This window comes from Giraffa tippelskirchi, chromosome 10, assembly GCF_054371585.1.
Source record: "Giraffa tippelskirchi isolate mGirTip1 chromosome 10, T2T-mGirTip1v1.2.pri, whole genome shotgun sequence".
Lineage (NCBI taxonomy): Eukaryota > Metazoa > Chordata > Mammalia > Artiodactyla > Giraffidae > Giraffa > Giraffa tippelskirchi.
In genome coordinates, this window is record NC_137284.1 from 135,299,538 (window position 1) to 135,316,327 (window position 16,790).

General features: G+C 39.8%; 2 protein-coding genes across 4 annotated transcripts in view; both read right to left on the bottom strand.

Annotated features, from left to right (window-relative positions):
- GRM8 (glutamate metabotropic receptor 8) overlaps positions 1–7,234 on the bottom strand; it is an 877,877-nt gene extending 870,643 nt beyond the window's left edge. Inside the window, exons 1-2 of one of the 2 annotated variants that reach the window (XM_081531191.1) lie at positions 7,020–7,234; positions 4,239–4,463 (exon numbers count right to left, since the gene is read on the bottom strand). The gene's annotated coding sequence lies outside the window, so the exon portion shown is untranslated. The remainder of the gene's footprint in view (positions 1–4,238; positions 4,464–7,019) is intronic. The other variant, XM_081531192.1, reaches the window with a different exon arrangement.
- A 7,824-nt stretch (positions 7,235–15,058) lies between these two features.
- ZNF800 (zinc finger protein 800) overlaps positions 15,059–16,790 on the bottom strand; it is a 48,472-nt gene continuing 46,740 nt past the window's right edge. For both annotated transcript variants that reach the window (XM_081531197.1, XM_081531195.1), the window contains exon 6: positions 15,059–16,161. In XM_081531197.1, the coding sequence (XP_081387323.1) occupies positions 15,752–16,161 (410 nt within the window). In that variant the 3' untranslated portion in view covers positions 15,059–15,751. The remainder of the gene's footprint in view (positions 16,162–16,790) is intronic.

Genomic DNA, 16,790 nt, shown 5'->3' on the forward strand with positions numbered 1-16,790 from the left:
GGCAATGGCACCCCACTCCAGTACTCTTGCCTGGAGAATCCCAGGGACGGGGGAGCCTGGTAGGCTGCCGTCTATGGGGTCACACAGAGTCGGACACGACTGACGTGACTTAGCAGCAGCAGCAGCAGCAGTAGTAATGTGGGGAGATAGTTTTCTCTGGGGAGATAGCTCTTTTCAGACTCCTGATTCTCACTTACCTACTGCCCTTTTCACCCACGTTGCATTGTGATTATTGGTTTTCTTGACTGTCTTCTCCTCTAGCAACTGGAGGGCAACTGTCCTCATTTACTCATCCTTATATCCTCATTGCCCCGGACTGAGCATGGCCCATAGTCAATGCTAAATGATTAAATGAATGGATGTAGCTCTAAGCCTACATTTTGTTAGAAAATCTCACTAAAGAAAACTTAGAATTTATGATTAACTATGAAAACAAACTCAAGTTTATCTGCTTACAGGACTTTCAAGTAGGACTGCCTAGAATGCATATCATTAAATGGCTTTTTTGCTGTGGTGGTCCTTGAAAAAAAAGAAAGAAAGAAAGAAAATACAGAATTGCAGTTATTCCTCCAACAATGAATACCTGATTGACTGATATCAAACATATGGCCTATTGCTCTGAGTCTGTGCCTTTCGTTGTACATGACTTTTCAATGCTAAATCATAGAGTAACATTTTTTTTTCTTGATCAGAAAATGTTTCATCTTAACCAAAAAAATTTCATGGAGAATTGAGTGTGTACTGTTCCATTTAGTTCTATTCCTGAGTCCCAAGGAAGCTGAGCAACCTTATCTCTCTTCTAGACAAGACAGATTTTAGGACAATCCTACCTTTTCTTTCAAGCTCTAAGTTTCTTTGTTACAGGCTGCATTATCTATGTAGCAGCATGAGCTTTCCAAAATACCTCTTCCATCAAGCCTGGGAGTTTCATATTTCTTTAACTATTGAAATAATTATTTCTGATAAGCATCCAACCCATACGATGTTGATCATGAACCTCCACAAGGAATTTATTGCTTTCTGAATTGTAAGCAAGGAATCATTCTACCTGTGAGAGAATATCCCCTCCCCCAATCCTCAGCTTTCTTGGAGCCCCAAAAACTTTGTTCCCAAAGGAGTCTGGCAAGGTCCACATGTGAAGGGCACGTGAAGGCAGCAGGCTGACCACGAGTGCTCTCCTCTCCTCTCCAATTTCCACTCCTCTCCACTCACCTGCACTTCACTGGGCCTTCACAGAGCTGGTCCCTGCCAATGAACTCTTCTCTAGTGTGACTTGGAAACCAGCCTTCATGAGCACAGAAGTTTGTCAGCAGATGCTGCACAGACTACTATATCCTCTCTGATTCAGATGTAAGCAGTTTGGCAGAGTAAGGCTCTGATGAAAATACCTATGTCATCCTGCATTTGGGTGAAGCATACTTGTGTTTATCCTGGGCTCCCAAGGGCTCCAAGCATGGAAATCATACTTCTCCCCTCCTCTTCCTTTTAAATTTCATGCTGTATTTCTTGACAACTGTCAGAAGCCTATCCTTCCACCTTCATGGCTTGTTATAGACCTGACGGCTTTGCCATGCTATAGAGGACAAGCTTTTTGAAGATAATTTTAACCATTGTTTTGTTTAAATTAAACTCAACATGTAGTGCCAACAAAGCACATCACATGATTGATGAGAGGAGTGTATGAAAAGCAGTGATCATGTGTGTGCTGCAAAGTCAAGGACACTACATCACTACAGCCACCAATGCCAGGGTGTAACATGTAACATAAAAACAGAACACGCATCTAGAAAGGAATGAACTATGGAAGAAACAGTGCTGATTTCAGGAAGTATCAGGAATCATCTCCTCTGAGTCTACGTACTCTCTGAAAAGAGCAGACTCAGCTGTCATTTCAAGGGTCATTTTTACACAATAGTGAAAATTATCTTTAAAACTTTCTCTTTCCTGTTATACAACTAAAATGGGGATAAATTTAATGTAAGTTGAAGCTTAAAGACTAATTTACTTGATATTAATTAAATTGCTGGGAATTGCAGTGGGCCCTAATAGAGTTATATTTATTCTTCTAATGAGAAAGAGAATTCTTTTAAATTTAAGGAACAATTTAAAATGTGGTTTCTGGTGGCAGCCTAGAAAGTATTAATGATGTGCATTTCTGCAATAAAAAGTTGTGTAATGCAAATCTACTAGTAGATATTTAGATATGTTAGCAACTAATTTTAGAAAAAATATTACCTAAAACAAATGAAAGATTAGTCTTGAAAATAGGAATATAAACAGTACCCTAACTGATGAATTCAAGGTTTCATTTTGTTTTTCCCAGTTGTTAACATCAGCCTTCTTCCCATCTTCAACTATAATATATTTTGTAGTTGGACTTTATATGTCTCATTATGTTATGAGAGTTTCTCTTTTATTAACTTATGTTTTCCGAGAACAATGAATTAAATGAGTTCCATGGATTCCGCTTTATTCACAACCAAGATGTCAGCGTTAACAGATAAAATTAGTGTCAGTAGCCAAAAACTATTAGGTATCCAATCCATTTCCCAGTCTTTTGCTTATCCCATTAAACCACACTCTCTTTCCATTTGTACTTCAGTTCTTTTCATTCATTTATGTTAACTTATTCAATCAAAATGAACTGAGTTTCTTTGATGGGGGCCCAGGAACAGTGACAGCTCAAAAGCAAACCATTTCTCTTCTTCGAGTTCCTTTATCATCTTTTCAACTTACATGAGAACCCAGAGGACTAAAAGAAAAAATTTTAAAGAAAGCATGACTTTTTTTTTAAGTTTGACTATGCTAAACCATTCATTTCACCCATAAAATCAGTCCTTTCATCATGGATTTTCTCAAGTTACATATCTTTCATTCTTCATTCGTCTTCTTTGATATTATATATATGATATGGTGCTGATGTGGGCAACTACTGGGAATAGTTATATTCAAGAGGATGATCATCCAATTACTTAAGAGATATTCCCAGGGAAATTAATCAAGAGAAATAATTTCTGGCATTCCGTGGAATTTAATATGCCATCTTACATTTTAATTAGTCTGCAAATATCTACGTTATAAAGGATAAATAGGAACATTTGAGGGCTGTGAACTCTAAGTCTTGCCTTCACTGTCCTTTCTTTCTGAACTTTAGTCTACCTTCATTAAATAACAGAGCTCCTACTGATGAAAAAAACAGAACCATATAATAACTGAAGTACTTTCAGAAGATTAGCATTAGGCCAAGGTGTTTGATTTATTATGCACAATGATAAACATTCACATAACACAGAGTATGGAAAAGCCAGGTAAGATAAACAATGACAAACTGCTCTCATGTTGCTTTATCCTAAGAAACTTGGGTTTGCATGTATCATTTTCAGATTTCTGCTAACACTACAAGCAAAAGCCTGCAAAGGAGGATTAATGATACTATTTGCATGAAATCTAATTTCTACAAAGCACTTTATAGTATTTGGATGAAAGAAAAGTGTCAGAGAAAATTATCAAAGCAATCAAATAAATTAAATTGCTAATTGCACAGCCCTTTTAGTTAGAAATAACTCACTCTGTTAGAGAATGGCATAGAAGTAACATTATGAAATTTAAGGTTTGTAATTTGGGGAATGTTTTTCATTCAGCTCAAAATGGATAAACTGGTCATTAAGCACTACCATTCAAGTTGAGGCTTTAGTCCTTTTCTTTCCTCACAAACAAGCAATGAAGATGCTTAAAAGGGAATTATACCAAGCACTTAAGCACCATGTTGTTTTAAAAATGAAACTGAAATCTGACTTATGACAAGTCAAAGTAGAGGGACTTGAAAGAGAGCGTCCAGTTATTATGTGTCTCTTCAAGTCTCAGGCTACAGTGAGTTGGGGTCTGACTTGCTTGCTTTAGTTTCTAGTACAGCTGTAACAAACCATCACAAACTTAGTGGCTTAAAACAGCACAAATTGGGACTTCCCTGGTGGTTCAGTGATTAAGGATCCGCCTTGCGATGCAGGGGACGTGGGTTTGATCCCTGGTCAGAGAACTGAGATCCCACATGCCCGGGAGCAACTGACCCCTGCACTGTAACTACTGAGCCTGTACACCACAACTAGAGAGTCCAGGCACCGCCGGGAAAGACACAGTGAAGATTCAGCGTGCCACAACTGAGACCCGATGCAGCCAAATAAATACTATTAAAAAACAAAATAAAAAATAAATAAAATAGCACCAATTCATTATCTTACCATTCTGGAGGGATGTAGTCTCAATAGTCTAAAATCGAGGTGCCGGCAGGACTGTGTTCCTTCTGGAGACGCTAAAGGAGAACCAACTTCCTTGTCTGGTCCAACTTCTAAAGGCTTCCCATGTTCTTTGGTGCATCACTCCAACCTCTGTCTGTCATCCCACCTACTTGGCACTCCTGTCTCCTCTTTTACTTATAAGGACCTCTCTGAAGACACTGGGCCCACCTGGAGAATGCAAAATAATCTTCCCATGAGAAGATCCTTAATTTAATCATCCCCCTTTGACATGGTCCTTTTTGCCACATAAAGCAATTATACTCATAAGTTTTGGGGATCAGGCATGGATATCTTGTAGGGGGTTGGGGATGGAGGGCTTTCAATTCTGTCAACCCCACCTGGGGAGTGCCTGTGGGCTGGCAGCCAGGAGGTGAGCAGGCAGAGGCAACCCCGCTAGGCAATCTGTGCTCCAAGACCAAGTCAGAGCAGGTGATGCCTCGTGTCTTCCATTGGCCAGATGGTATCGGCAACGTGAGTGAGAGAGAATATTCAGGTGGCGTGAGGGGAGGAGGCCTCAGAAGAAAGAAGCCAAATGCCACATTTCCCAGGCACAATGGAAGCGGCAAGCAATGAGCTAGATCAGTGCTCTTCGGTCTGAGGACTGGTGCCGGCACCCAGTCTATAATGTTGAAAAAGGAGAGAAATTGAAAATAAGCTTTAAGAAAAATTTTGTAGCGGTTTGACAGACTAATTTTGTGTTGCAGAATGTGATTATTTAAAATGCAGCTTTATATTTTGTATGTTTTTTTTTTCATTTTACTAGCAATTTATGTTTATCATATATTTCAAAACTATTCGGTCAATAGCAGATGGGAAATAACTGAAAATTACTGTTCCTGTTCTCTTTCTCTTTCTTTCACACACACACAATCTTAGTTCTTCACCACAGATTTTTCAAAAAGCCCTGACTAGAGGAAAGTGCATGACTTACAGAGGGGAATTCCGAGTGAGAGGGACCTTGGAAATCTCCAAGGAGCTAGAATCAGCTGTAAACACTTGCCAAGCACTCCAGTGAGCTCTACACCAGTTCACAGCACTACCAGTTCACTAAGAACTGTCCCAGTCCCGACCCCCTTTCTCTACCCCATATTCCAGCCCCAAGGCTATACAAGCTTTGGGGTGAGAGGGTAGGACCACTAACAGGAAAGGGGACAGAAGCCTGCCACACCCTCATCCTTTTAAATCAAGCTTGAAGTTTAGATTATTGCAAGGGACTAGACATTCTAATTACTGAATTTAGAATATACTCTGTGGTTTAAAATGAATAAAAGACATTTTTCATTGTATGCCAGTGACCAGAAAATTCATGAGATGGGCCCAAGTTTTCATCCAAGGCCAGGGCCAGGACAAGCCCCATGGAACCATTTTAAAGGAAGAGTTGACAAGAATAGAAGTCACTTTATGATTTCATCCCTCGAGTCATGATTGTTCAATCTAATAATTATGTAACTCAGAGATAGGGCAAGTCTTAATATAGAGTCACTCATGTCATGGTTTAAGGCAGGGTTTCTCAACCCTGGCTACATTGCCTATTGAGCTGGGTAATTTTTTGTTTTAGGATGGGGAGGGGAATTCTCCTGTGTATTTTAGCAGCATTTCTACCACATCTCTAATCCCTAGCACTTCCACCCCAAGTTGTGACAGCCAAAAACATCTCCAGATACAGCCAAATGTCTGCTGAAAGGGCAAAATTGCCCCTAGTTGAGAACCACTGAGGTAAGAGAAGCAAGGAAATTCTTTTCCTTTTCCCACCCAGTAAATACCTCCCTGCCAAGATCCAAAGCATCTGAAGTCCATCATTCCACATTCATTGCCATTCTAGAGTATTCTTTTTTTTTTAATTTATTGGGCCATAGTTGATTAACAATGTTGTGCTAGTTTCACATATGCAGCAAGCTGATTCAGTTATACACATATATATTCATTCTTTCTCAGATTTTTTTTTCCCCACACTGAACGGTTTGCAGGATCTCAGTTCCCTGATCAGGGATTGAACTTGGGCCATAGCAGTAAAAGTGCCAGATCCTAACCACTAGACCACCAGGGAACTCGCACACATATTCTTTTAAATTCAAAGTCCTCTGAGAAGGGATATCCAGCTGCTACCAGTCACTGACACATTACTGTAATTGAGTCGTCAGATTCCTTTCTTTCACAGATTGGCCCATTTTTAATATACTGGTGGTCTGAAGCTAAGGTGAGAGCAAGGCACAAAGATCTGGGAAAACCAGTTGGTTCTTTCCATGTCCAAAACATCCCTTGATCTCCCCCCACCCCCACTACAAATTCTCTCTTTCAGGAGCTCTACTTCTCACCTGTATTATGGCAACAAATTTTTACCACGTCCCCCTGCACCAGTTTCATGTCTCTCAAACTCATCCTCCTCATCATCCTTGGACTGATCTTTCTAATCATGCCCAGTCTTAACTCATAAGTCTTTAAAGGCTTGACATCATCCAGAGGAAAACGTCCAACCTCTTAATAAGGCATGCACCTTAATTCCATCCTTATGAATGGTTCCTAACCCCATGTCTTTGCCCTTGCTGTTCCCTTTCTCTTTCTTTCACTTCCCTATGTTTACTGGAAAAGCTTCCAAACTTTCAGCTGCAACTCAAACACTCACAGCCTTGCAAAATACTTCTCTGATTCACCCAGCAATAATTAAGATGCTCCTTTTCCCAGGATGCCAGATAACAGTGAACATATCTTTAATGTGGCACTTACCTCTTTTTAAGTAAGCTTCCCTGATGGCTCAGATGGTAAAAGAATTCTCCTGCAATGTGGGAGACTTCGGTTCAATCCCTGGATCAGGAAGATGCCCTGGAGAAGGAAATGGCAACCCACTCCAGTATCCTTGCTTGCAGAATCCCATGGGCTACAGTCCATGGGGTCGTGAAGATTTGGACACCACTAAGTGATGAACATTTTCCCACTACCTCTTTGTTTTTAATAACTGTTTTACTAGATTTTTTCTCCACTAGACCTTGAGACCTTGAAGGTAGAAACCATGGTCTGCTGTTTTCCTGAAATTCACAATATGGTTTAGAGAGCCCTGTGTGATCAGACCTCAGGATTCCTCTCCTGTCTTATCTGTTCACAGTGTCCTTCTTGCTTTCAACTCCCACACCACACAGACCTTTATTCAATTCTAATTCATCACATCCTCTCCAACTTCCAGACCAAGGGAGATTCCTCTGTTTTACACTTCCAAGACAGCCCATGCTTCTTTCTGTTCCATTTTGCACATACTGCAGTAGTGTGACTCATACCACCACATTCAGGTATAAGAGATGGTACTACTACTTTAATTTTCTAAGTAAAATTCAACTGATTCTGAACTTTTCACTCTCTAGTGTGGGGGGGAAAATCAGTCATGTTTTTGCAAGGCTGTTAGAGTACAGAATTCTGGAGGCCTCTGGAAAGTCTAGGACTTGGACTCTAGTCTTTAACCCACTGTGACCCATGGCCACTGCTGAGACACTCATCATCTGATTTGCATTTCATTCAAATACAGAAGGCTCTGTTGCTTCATGCTAAACTTTCAGGCTCCATGAGGTCCTAGTGAAGAGTGAAACTCGTTCAGTTGTGTCCAACTCCTTGCCATCCCATGGACTATAGCCCACCAGACTCTTCTGTCCATGGGATTCCCCAGGCAAGAATACTGGAGTGGGCTGCCATTCCCTTCTCCAGGGGATCTTTCCAACCCAGTGATCGAACCCGGGTCTCTTGCCACAGAGGCAGATTCTTTATCATCTGAGCCACCAGGCAAGCCAGGTTTTATCTATCTATCATCCTATCTATCTACCTATCTATCTATTATCTAACTATATATATATATATATATATAATGCTTGCCTCTATCTATCTATATATATATATATCTACATATCTATCATCTAACTATATATATACATATAATGCTTGCATCTATCTATCTATCTATATATCTACCTATCATATATATATATCATACCTCCCTGGGTTCTATCACCAAGTGGCACCCTGCTGCCACTTTCCTCTGAGGTCTCAAGACTTTCCAAGTGCCACTGCCCCCAGGATTGTAACTTTTGCTTCTAGCCATCTGAGCACCAATCTCACCCCTAATATTTACAGGGCCAGGACAAGAGAAAAGTAGAAGTTTAAGTATCCTACATCCAAATATTTTCAAAGTTACAAACCAAGCCAACAAACTATTGAATGACTTCTATTGCTCTATGCTCACATATATGCCCTCATAATTTCCTGGAAGGCTACATTCAAGTTAAGAATCCTTGGATTCCTCAGTGTCCCATACTGGAACATGGTAGCCTAATCACAATTGGTCCTGGATACCACACCCCAGCTGCATCCCATACTGTGAGGGGCCCCACATACATTGATGTGGACTCCCATCTGCAGAACCAAGCTGTCACACCCTTCAAATAGCCATCCTTTCACCATCTTTTAGGCCTAAGAGAACTCAAGTGGCATGATAGGATGGACTAGAAGAGGCTCTAGAAGGCGACGCTGTTTGGATTGAGAATCCTGGGTCCCAGGCACCCTGAATGTAGTCTAAAGAAGAGTGCTCAGGGTCCAGGTGGGCATATTCCCTTGGATCCACAGACTCTTCAAAAGTGACTGAAAGAGGGCCAGAGCAGGGCCATGTAAAGAGTGGGTCCCAAAGCAAGGCTCTCTCTTACCTGGGTTTGATGGTAATTTTGAAATCAAATTGTTAGGTACCGCTGAAACTAACTTCTCAGCACACAAGAAGAGGCACCAGAAAAGAAACTTTTTCAATATGCGAAATCAGTATTAATTCAACTAATACTGATGAGTGGAAACCAAGAGAAAGGGCCATCAAGCTGCTGCTAAGCTAATAAACAAAATCAGTACTTCCTGAAGTTTTAAGAAATTACCAGTTCTACTAGAAAAAAGTACAGTATTCTGTAATGAAATGTTTGAAATGCATATTTTTTAAGCAAATTTTTAATGCAGAACTTCTCAGAAGCTTTAAAGCTTTAAGAATGTGGTCTGTGAATCCAAAATGAGCAAGTTAACTTACATGGGTGTGTGTGTGCCTAGGTGTGTGCATTTGTGTGCACACCTGTATACACATGCATAATATATTTCTTGGCACTAGAATTCTGAAAATGCTATAAATCAAATAAAAGAAAATCACTATACCAGTCAGAGTTCTTGAGTTCCAATGACAGAAATAAAAGAATTAAATGGAAGATTATTAAGTGACTCTTTACGAATCAGGCTTAGAAAGCAAGTAGTCTGGGCAGTAGAAACCACAGCAAGAAGAACCCAATCCTTGTTACTAATACTGAAATAAATTAATTCCTAATCATTTCCACCTCCTTACAGCATTGGGAAATGCTAACAAATAATACGGAGAAGGCAATGGCAACCCACTGTAGTACTCTTGCCTGGAAAATCCCATGGATGGAGGAGCCTGGTAGGCTGCAGTCCATGGGGTCGCGAAGAGTCGGACACGACTGAGCAGCTTTACTTTCACTTTTCACTTTCATGCATTGGAGAAGGAAATGGCAACCCACTCCAGTGTTCTTGCCTGGAGAATCCCAGGGACAAGGGAGCCTGGTGGGCTGCCATCTATGGGGTCGCACAGAGTCGGACATGACTGAAACGACTTAGCAGCAGCAGCAGCAACAACAAATAATAACTAAAAAACAAAACCAGGATGCAAAAGAATATGAGCCCAATACTATCCAAAGGAAGAAAGAATGAAAGAGAGATATACAGAAACAATCCTAGAAAGAAATATAACAAAATGTTAACAGTGTTTTACTGAGTGACAGAGTTATAGGTGATCTTTATTTTATTTAATGTATATGAATTACATTTGTAAGTATAAAAATAAATATTTTTAAAACCAATCTTTCCAAATCTAAAAGAAAACTTGTTCCAATGCCAAAATTTTCAAACTCCTTGTTCACAATTCTCAAATCCTTCCTGATTTCATAAACTTTGATAATGAGTTTTTCTAATTTTTAGATGATTGTTTAAGTTTCATATTACCTGAGGATTTTTGAGGCGATAAACATTATTAAAGCTCTTTTTTGCCTTTGATGTGAATAAATAGGATATTATATATAAATCATAGTTCCAGTAAATTATTGACTCTAATGGAATACCAAATCCCTGTTGTCAGTAGCTAGTATAGTCACCAATAGTCAGTGCAATTAGTATGATCTCGTAACAAAGAACTCTAGATAATGCTTGCATATAACTTGAGATAACTCAACCTCAAGGATAATTTCACTTTTTTGAAACAAAATTGCCTCTTTATTGAATTAGCAACATAAATATTAATAAATGTATTCTTTATTAAAAAGAAATCAGGATTAACAATAACAAAACCTCAACACTATCCTAAATAACACCAGTCAAATAAAAACAGCGATTATAATCTATTACTTTTAAAATAGCAACAATTAAGAACTATATACCAAAACCTTTAAGATGCAGTCAAAGCCATTGTTCAGAGGTAAATGAATAGCCTTATATGTCCTATTATTAAATAAGAAAGAAATAAAAATCAATGAACTAAGTCATTAATTAAAAAGAAACATTCTGAAAAAAACAAAATAAACTTAAGAATAAAGAAGGAATTTTAAAAGATTAAAAGTTATATTAATGATGTAGAAAATAGAAAAAATAATTAAATGTTGGTTCCTTTAGAAGACCACCAAGTCTAATAAAAGAAAGAAAATGCAACTAAAAAGATTAGAAATGAGAAAAGAGCTATAACTATAAATATAGAGAAAAATATTTTCAATTATAAGATTATATGTAGAAGACTAGCAAACTGTTAAATTCTATAAAAATGCATGATTTGCTTAAAAGTTGCTATTTTTTAAAATTGATATTCAAGAAATAGTAGTTAACTTGTCTAAGCCAAAACCATAGAAGAAAACTTAAATTTTTTTAGAGAGTTATCTTCCAATCACTTACCCTGAAAAAAGCTTGGGGCCTAAACAGTGTGGTGGATAAGTTACTCCAAACCTTCAAAGAATAGACAATTCCTACAATCTATACTAATCTAGAGCATGGAACAAGACTTTTTTGAAGCTATTTAAGACAGAATTTAAAAATGCAAAGCTATAGTCCAAACATATTCGTGAATATAAATGCAATTATTCTAATTAAAATGTAAGGAGCTGAATTCAACATTATTATATTGAAAGAGGAAAACAAACCCACTATGATGAAACAGGATACATCTCATACAGAAATAATCCAGTATTAAGAAAATCTATTAATGTAATTTATTATAACAATAGGCCACATGATCATCTCTTTTTGCCCAGAATACATTTAATATAATTTAGCAACAACTTCCAATAAAATGCTTAGAATGCTTGAACCAGGAAACCACTTCTTTAGCCTGATAAAGACCTTTATTTCAATCAAACAGCTAACATTAAAAGCTGGTAAAATATTACTGGTATTCCTAAAAAGTCAGGAATAAGAACAAAATTAACATTAATACCATCATATAACATGTGAGGTATTAATATTGTTAAGAGAGAAAGTCACTATTAAGTATACTTCAAGTGATTGTCTACTTAGAAGAGAATCAACTAGAAAAATTAATGAAAGAGTACAGAAAAGTTACCAATTACAGAAACCAATAGCCTGACCCAACAAGGAGCAACCAGTTATAAAACATAACAGGAAAATGATCCCAACAAAGGCATAAAATATCTAATAATACAATTAACAATAAACACGTACCACCTACAAAATTGCTGAAAAATAGAAGCTTTCAATAATCCTGACATGTGACAAGTTCCTGAATGGCAAAATAACTGTTACAACAATGGGCATTTTCCCCTAATTAATCTATGAGGCTAAAGCAATTCTAAATAAAATGCCAGTTTCTTTTGGAAACTGAGCAAACTATAACTAAAGTTTATCTGGAAGAATAAAAGCACAAATATAGCTGAAAATATTTTGAATAAGAAGAGTAATGTTTACTCCATTAAAAAGTTAATCACACAGTAAAGCAAATTACAAAATGACAATAATTAAAACATGGTTCAGGAATATAGAAGGATACCCTTCCCCCCAAAAAACAAGCAAATAAATAATAAATCCAGAAACCACTCAAAGTATATGTAAGAATTTAATTTTTGATAAATGTAGAATTTTCAAAACAGTGGAAGAGGGAGTTTTCAATAAGTGATGATGCAACAACAAAATAAATATTTAGAGCCTTAATCACATCTATATCAAAAAATAAATTCCATTTGGAGTAAAGATTTAAATCTAAAAAAACTAAAGAAAAAAAATAGACAAATATTTATATAACATTGAGCTTAAAGAAGACTTTTTCAAACATATCACCAAAAGCAGAAATCTTGAAAGGACAAATAGATTTACCTAAATAAAAAATGTAACATTTCTGTATATCAAAGATACTACAAATTAAATTGGTACATATAAGACAAGGGGCAAAATATTGGCAACATATTGAATAAACAAATGGTTAGTGATTTAAATATATAAACAGCTCTTACAAATCAATAAAAAATGAACTCCCAACAGAAAAATTAGCAAATGTGTTTATTTATTCCTTTAACAGATATTTATTGTTCACCTAATATGTGCTAGGTATTGTGCTCCAGGCTAGAAACACAATGTTGAAGAATCTAGACATCCAGACACAGTCTCTTTTATTCATTCCAGTATGGGAAACATAGACACAAAAAGTAAATAAACAAATAATTGTACAAATCAAGATAAGGAATTCAAAGAAACAAAGAAGTGAGAAAACAAATGGGAGGAGAGAGGTGAGCACTATTTGCAAACAATGCTCTGGGCAGGCCTTTTTAAAGATGTTATATTTAAGCAGTTATCTAAGGGTTGTTGTTGGGGAGAGGCTAACCAAGGAGAGCAGCTTCGGCAGAGATAACAGCATTTACTAAGCCCCTGGGGCTTCCCTTGTGGCTCAGCTGGTAAAGAAACCACCTGCAATGCAGGATACCTGGGTTTGATCGCTTGGTTGGGAAGATCCTCTGGAGAAGGTACAGGCTACCCATTCCAGTATTCTGGCCTGGAGAATTCCAGGCCATGACTCTATAGTCCATGGGATCACAAAGAGTCAGACACAACAGAACGACTTTCACTTTTGCTAAGCCCCTGCGGGGCAGAAAAGCATGTTGGAGGAACCAGTGCGGCTACATCATGGTGGGCAATAAGACAGAGGAGGCTAGATAGGGTTGGAGAGATAGGTAGGGGTCAGATTGTGCAGGACTCTGTGGGTCATGATAATCAGTTTAGATTTTATCTTACAATTTACTCAATTGAGGAGTAAGGTCATTGTCACCACTCCTTGAAGAATGTATTTAAGTGTGTCATGGGTCATGAATGAAAGTAGAGAGAATAGGTAGGCTGGCTGTCACAATAATCAGGTGAGAACAAACAGTGATTAGAATTAAGTGATGGCATGACACATAGGTTTCTGGTTTGAGAAATTGGTTGTATGGTGGTGCTCTTTACTGTAACAGGGGAAACAGGTTTGGGGTGAGAATGAGGAATTAAGATTTTGGACATGTTAAGTTTGAAAGATCTGAGTCAATCAAAGGAAGGTATTAATTAAGCAAGCAATTAGATATGTGAGTCTAAAACTTAGAGGAAAGATCGAAGTAGGAATCATAAATTTGTAACTTATTAACATAAAGCCAGTACTTAAATCCATGGCAATTGATAAAATCCTCGTGGGAAAGAACATAGAAAGAAAAAAGGGACCCAGTGGAGGTTTTGAAAAAACAAAAACCGTCAACTTTTCAAAGTTAGGCAGGAGATAGAGCATAACATTAGGAGCAAACAGTGAAGCAGGAAGAAAACCTGGACAGAACAGTCTTGAATATGAAGAGAGAACCTTTAAAGAAGCAGGGAGTTGGTCAAGGTGAAGACAGGAAAATATCTTTTTGGATAGGGTAATATGGAAACTCTGGGAGATGGTGAAGGACAGGGAAGCCTGGCTGCTGCAGTCCATAGGGTCACGGAGAGTCAGACATGACTTAACGACTGAACAACAACAATATGGAAGTGAGTGGTCTATTTTTCAAGGGAAATTTAAAGTAAACAGGGAGGAGGAGATCGGAAAATTCTGACAGATGAAAAGATATAAACAGAAGTGGGAAACTGAGACTATAGTAGGAACAATAGCACCAATTCGAGGTTTGAGATAAAGGATTCAAAGTAAAACTGATTTTCTTAAAGAAAATGTCCAGCTGTCCCAGTCAGGCCAATGGAAGGCTGACACAGTAAGGTTCATCCAAAGTTGAGATTTTACCAGGAAAATAAATTGAAAAAAAATTGAAGTTCAAGACTGCTGAGGGGACTACATTTCAAGGAGGATGATAATAGTGACGGATCACAGGATCTAGGCTAGACAAGAAAGAGACAAGGGCTGATAAATAGTGGGAAAAATAAAGTTAATGAATTGTCAGTGAACAAGGGATCCAGGCTGATAGGAAGATGGTGATCAGAGTGGAATGACTGATAAGGTGTTAGCTCAGGTCCTCCTAGAAGTTGGGAAAGATTGAGGGCAGGAGGAGAAGGGTGACAGAGGATGAGATAGTTGGATGGCATCACAGATTCAATGGACATGAGTTTGAGCAAACTCTGGGAGATAGTGAAGGACACTGAAGCCTGACATGCTGCAGTCCCTGGGGTCATAAAGAGTCAGACACGACCTAGTGCCTGAATAACAACCACCACCACTCCTATAAGCAGACACGGAGGCAGGGTTTAACTTAGAAGACTTTTATTGAGGGCACATTTGTGAAGGAAAGAGGGAAAGAATCAGGAGCAGGGCGCGGTCTTCATACCATAATGCAAGTCTGACACCTAGAAAAGGAGACGGAGGTTGGGCAAGAAGAGCCTTAGGCTCATGTAGCACGGTTCTACGCAAGTTACAGTCAGGCTGCTGAGGAGTACGCCGGCCGAAGTTGCTCGTTGGAGGAGTTTGGCGTCTCACTAAATACCCCGACTCTGCTCAGTCACAGACTAAGCAGCTCAGGAGACGCACCAACCTCGGTGCAAACCCAGTAGAGGATGCCCTGGGATGGCAGATTAGAACCTGGGAGCAAGGGCTGATTCGGAGAGGAACAAATGGTCGTTGGGTATGAAGTTACAAGGAAGGGACTGGAGGTCGGAATTCAAGTTTAACCACAGTTATGGGTCACACGACTCCCGACAGCGCAGGTCACCAGCCTGTGATGATGGAATTTGAGGTGAAGAAGATTAAAATGGGAGCTAGTCTTTTAAGAACTAATAATGAAGGGAAATGACTAGGAACTCGACAAATTAGGAGGAGGGAAGAGGATGGTACTCTCCAGTGGCAAGATTCTCAAAGAAGCCGGGATTGTGGCAGACGGGATGAGGAAGAACTGCTCTGCGAGTAACGACTAGCAGGGAGGCTGTCCTCGCACCCGCCGGCCCTAAGGCACACGGTCCTCCTGAGGGGCTGCGTGGGACAGAAGTCGGTAAAGCGCGGGGTGACGGCAGGGCGGCGGTAGCTGAGGCCCCCGGGGAGATCGCCGACGCCCGAGTGGACTTGAGAGCTCCAGCGGGTGCGGCGGGAGAAGAGGCGCGACGGGCGAGGCCTGAGGTACTGGGCTGCGCGGGGCGCGGCGGCGTCCGGGCGCTGCCGGGCGGCGGCGCTTAGGGGACCGCGGGCTTCCCGAGGCCGCGGGCGGCATGCTGGCGCTCCCGGGCGGCGCCGCCGCGGAGCTTGGCGCGGCAGCTGGCGGCGGCTTGGCGCGTGGTGACGGCGCCCGCGGGCGGGCAGCGGCTCCCCGGGGCGGCCGGGCGCAGGGCGGCGGCGCTGCGGGGCGACGGCTTCCCGAGGCTTCGGCCCGTACGGGCGGCAGCGATCCCCAGGGAGAGAGACAAAGACACGCCGGTTAGCAACAGGCCGAACGCGCCGGCGCCTCCCCGCTAATACAAGGAGCCGTCAACCCCAACTCAGCGCGATACCATTTCAGCCCAACGAGTTGTTTGTCGTAGACACAGGAGATAAACCAGTTCTCATCAAGGGAAGACAGCATCCAACTGAAGTGTCATTAAACATGTTCTTAGCCATTTAGGAAAAGGTATCAAAACCCTTAAACTCTTTTGACCCAGAAGTTCTAGTTTGAGAGTTTTCCCTTAAGGAATAATTATGAATACATGCAAAATTTTCATACGGGGTATTCACTGCAATATCTATACCAGCAAAAAACAACAGGCAAAATGAAACAGCAATTTAAAGAAAAACTGGGACTATCCTATAACCAACAGTAAGATTAAAGTCTTAAGAGTTGATACTAACCTGTTATTAAAAGAATACCGGGATATAGTATCTATTCATATGGAAAGGTATACTAGATAGAATAAAAAAAAATAGCTTAATTTTCATTTGTCGTGTGTGGGAATGGGCGTATACAAGTATACATATGTGTGTACATGTGGATACATACACGACACACCATACACGTA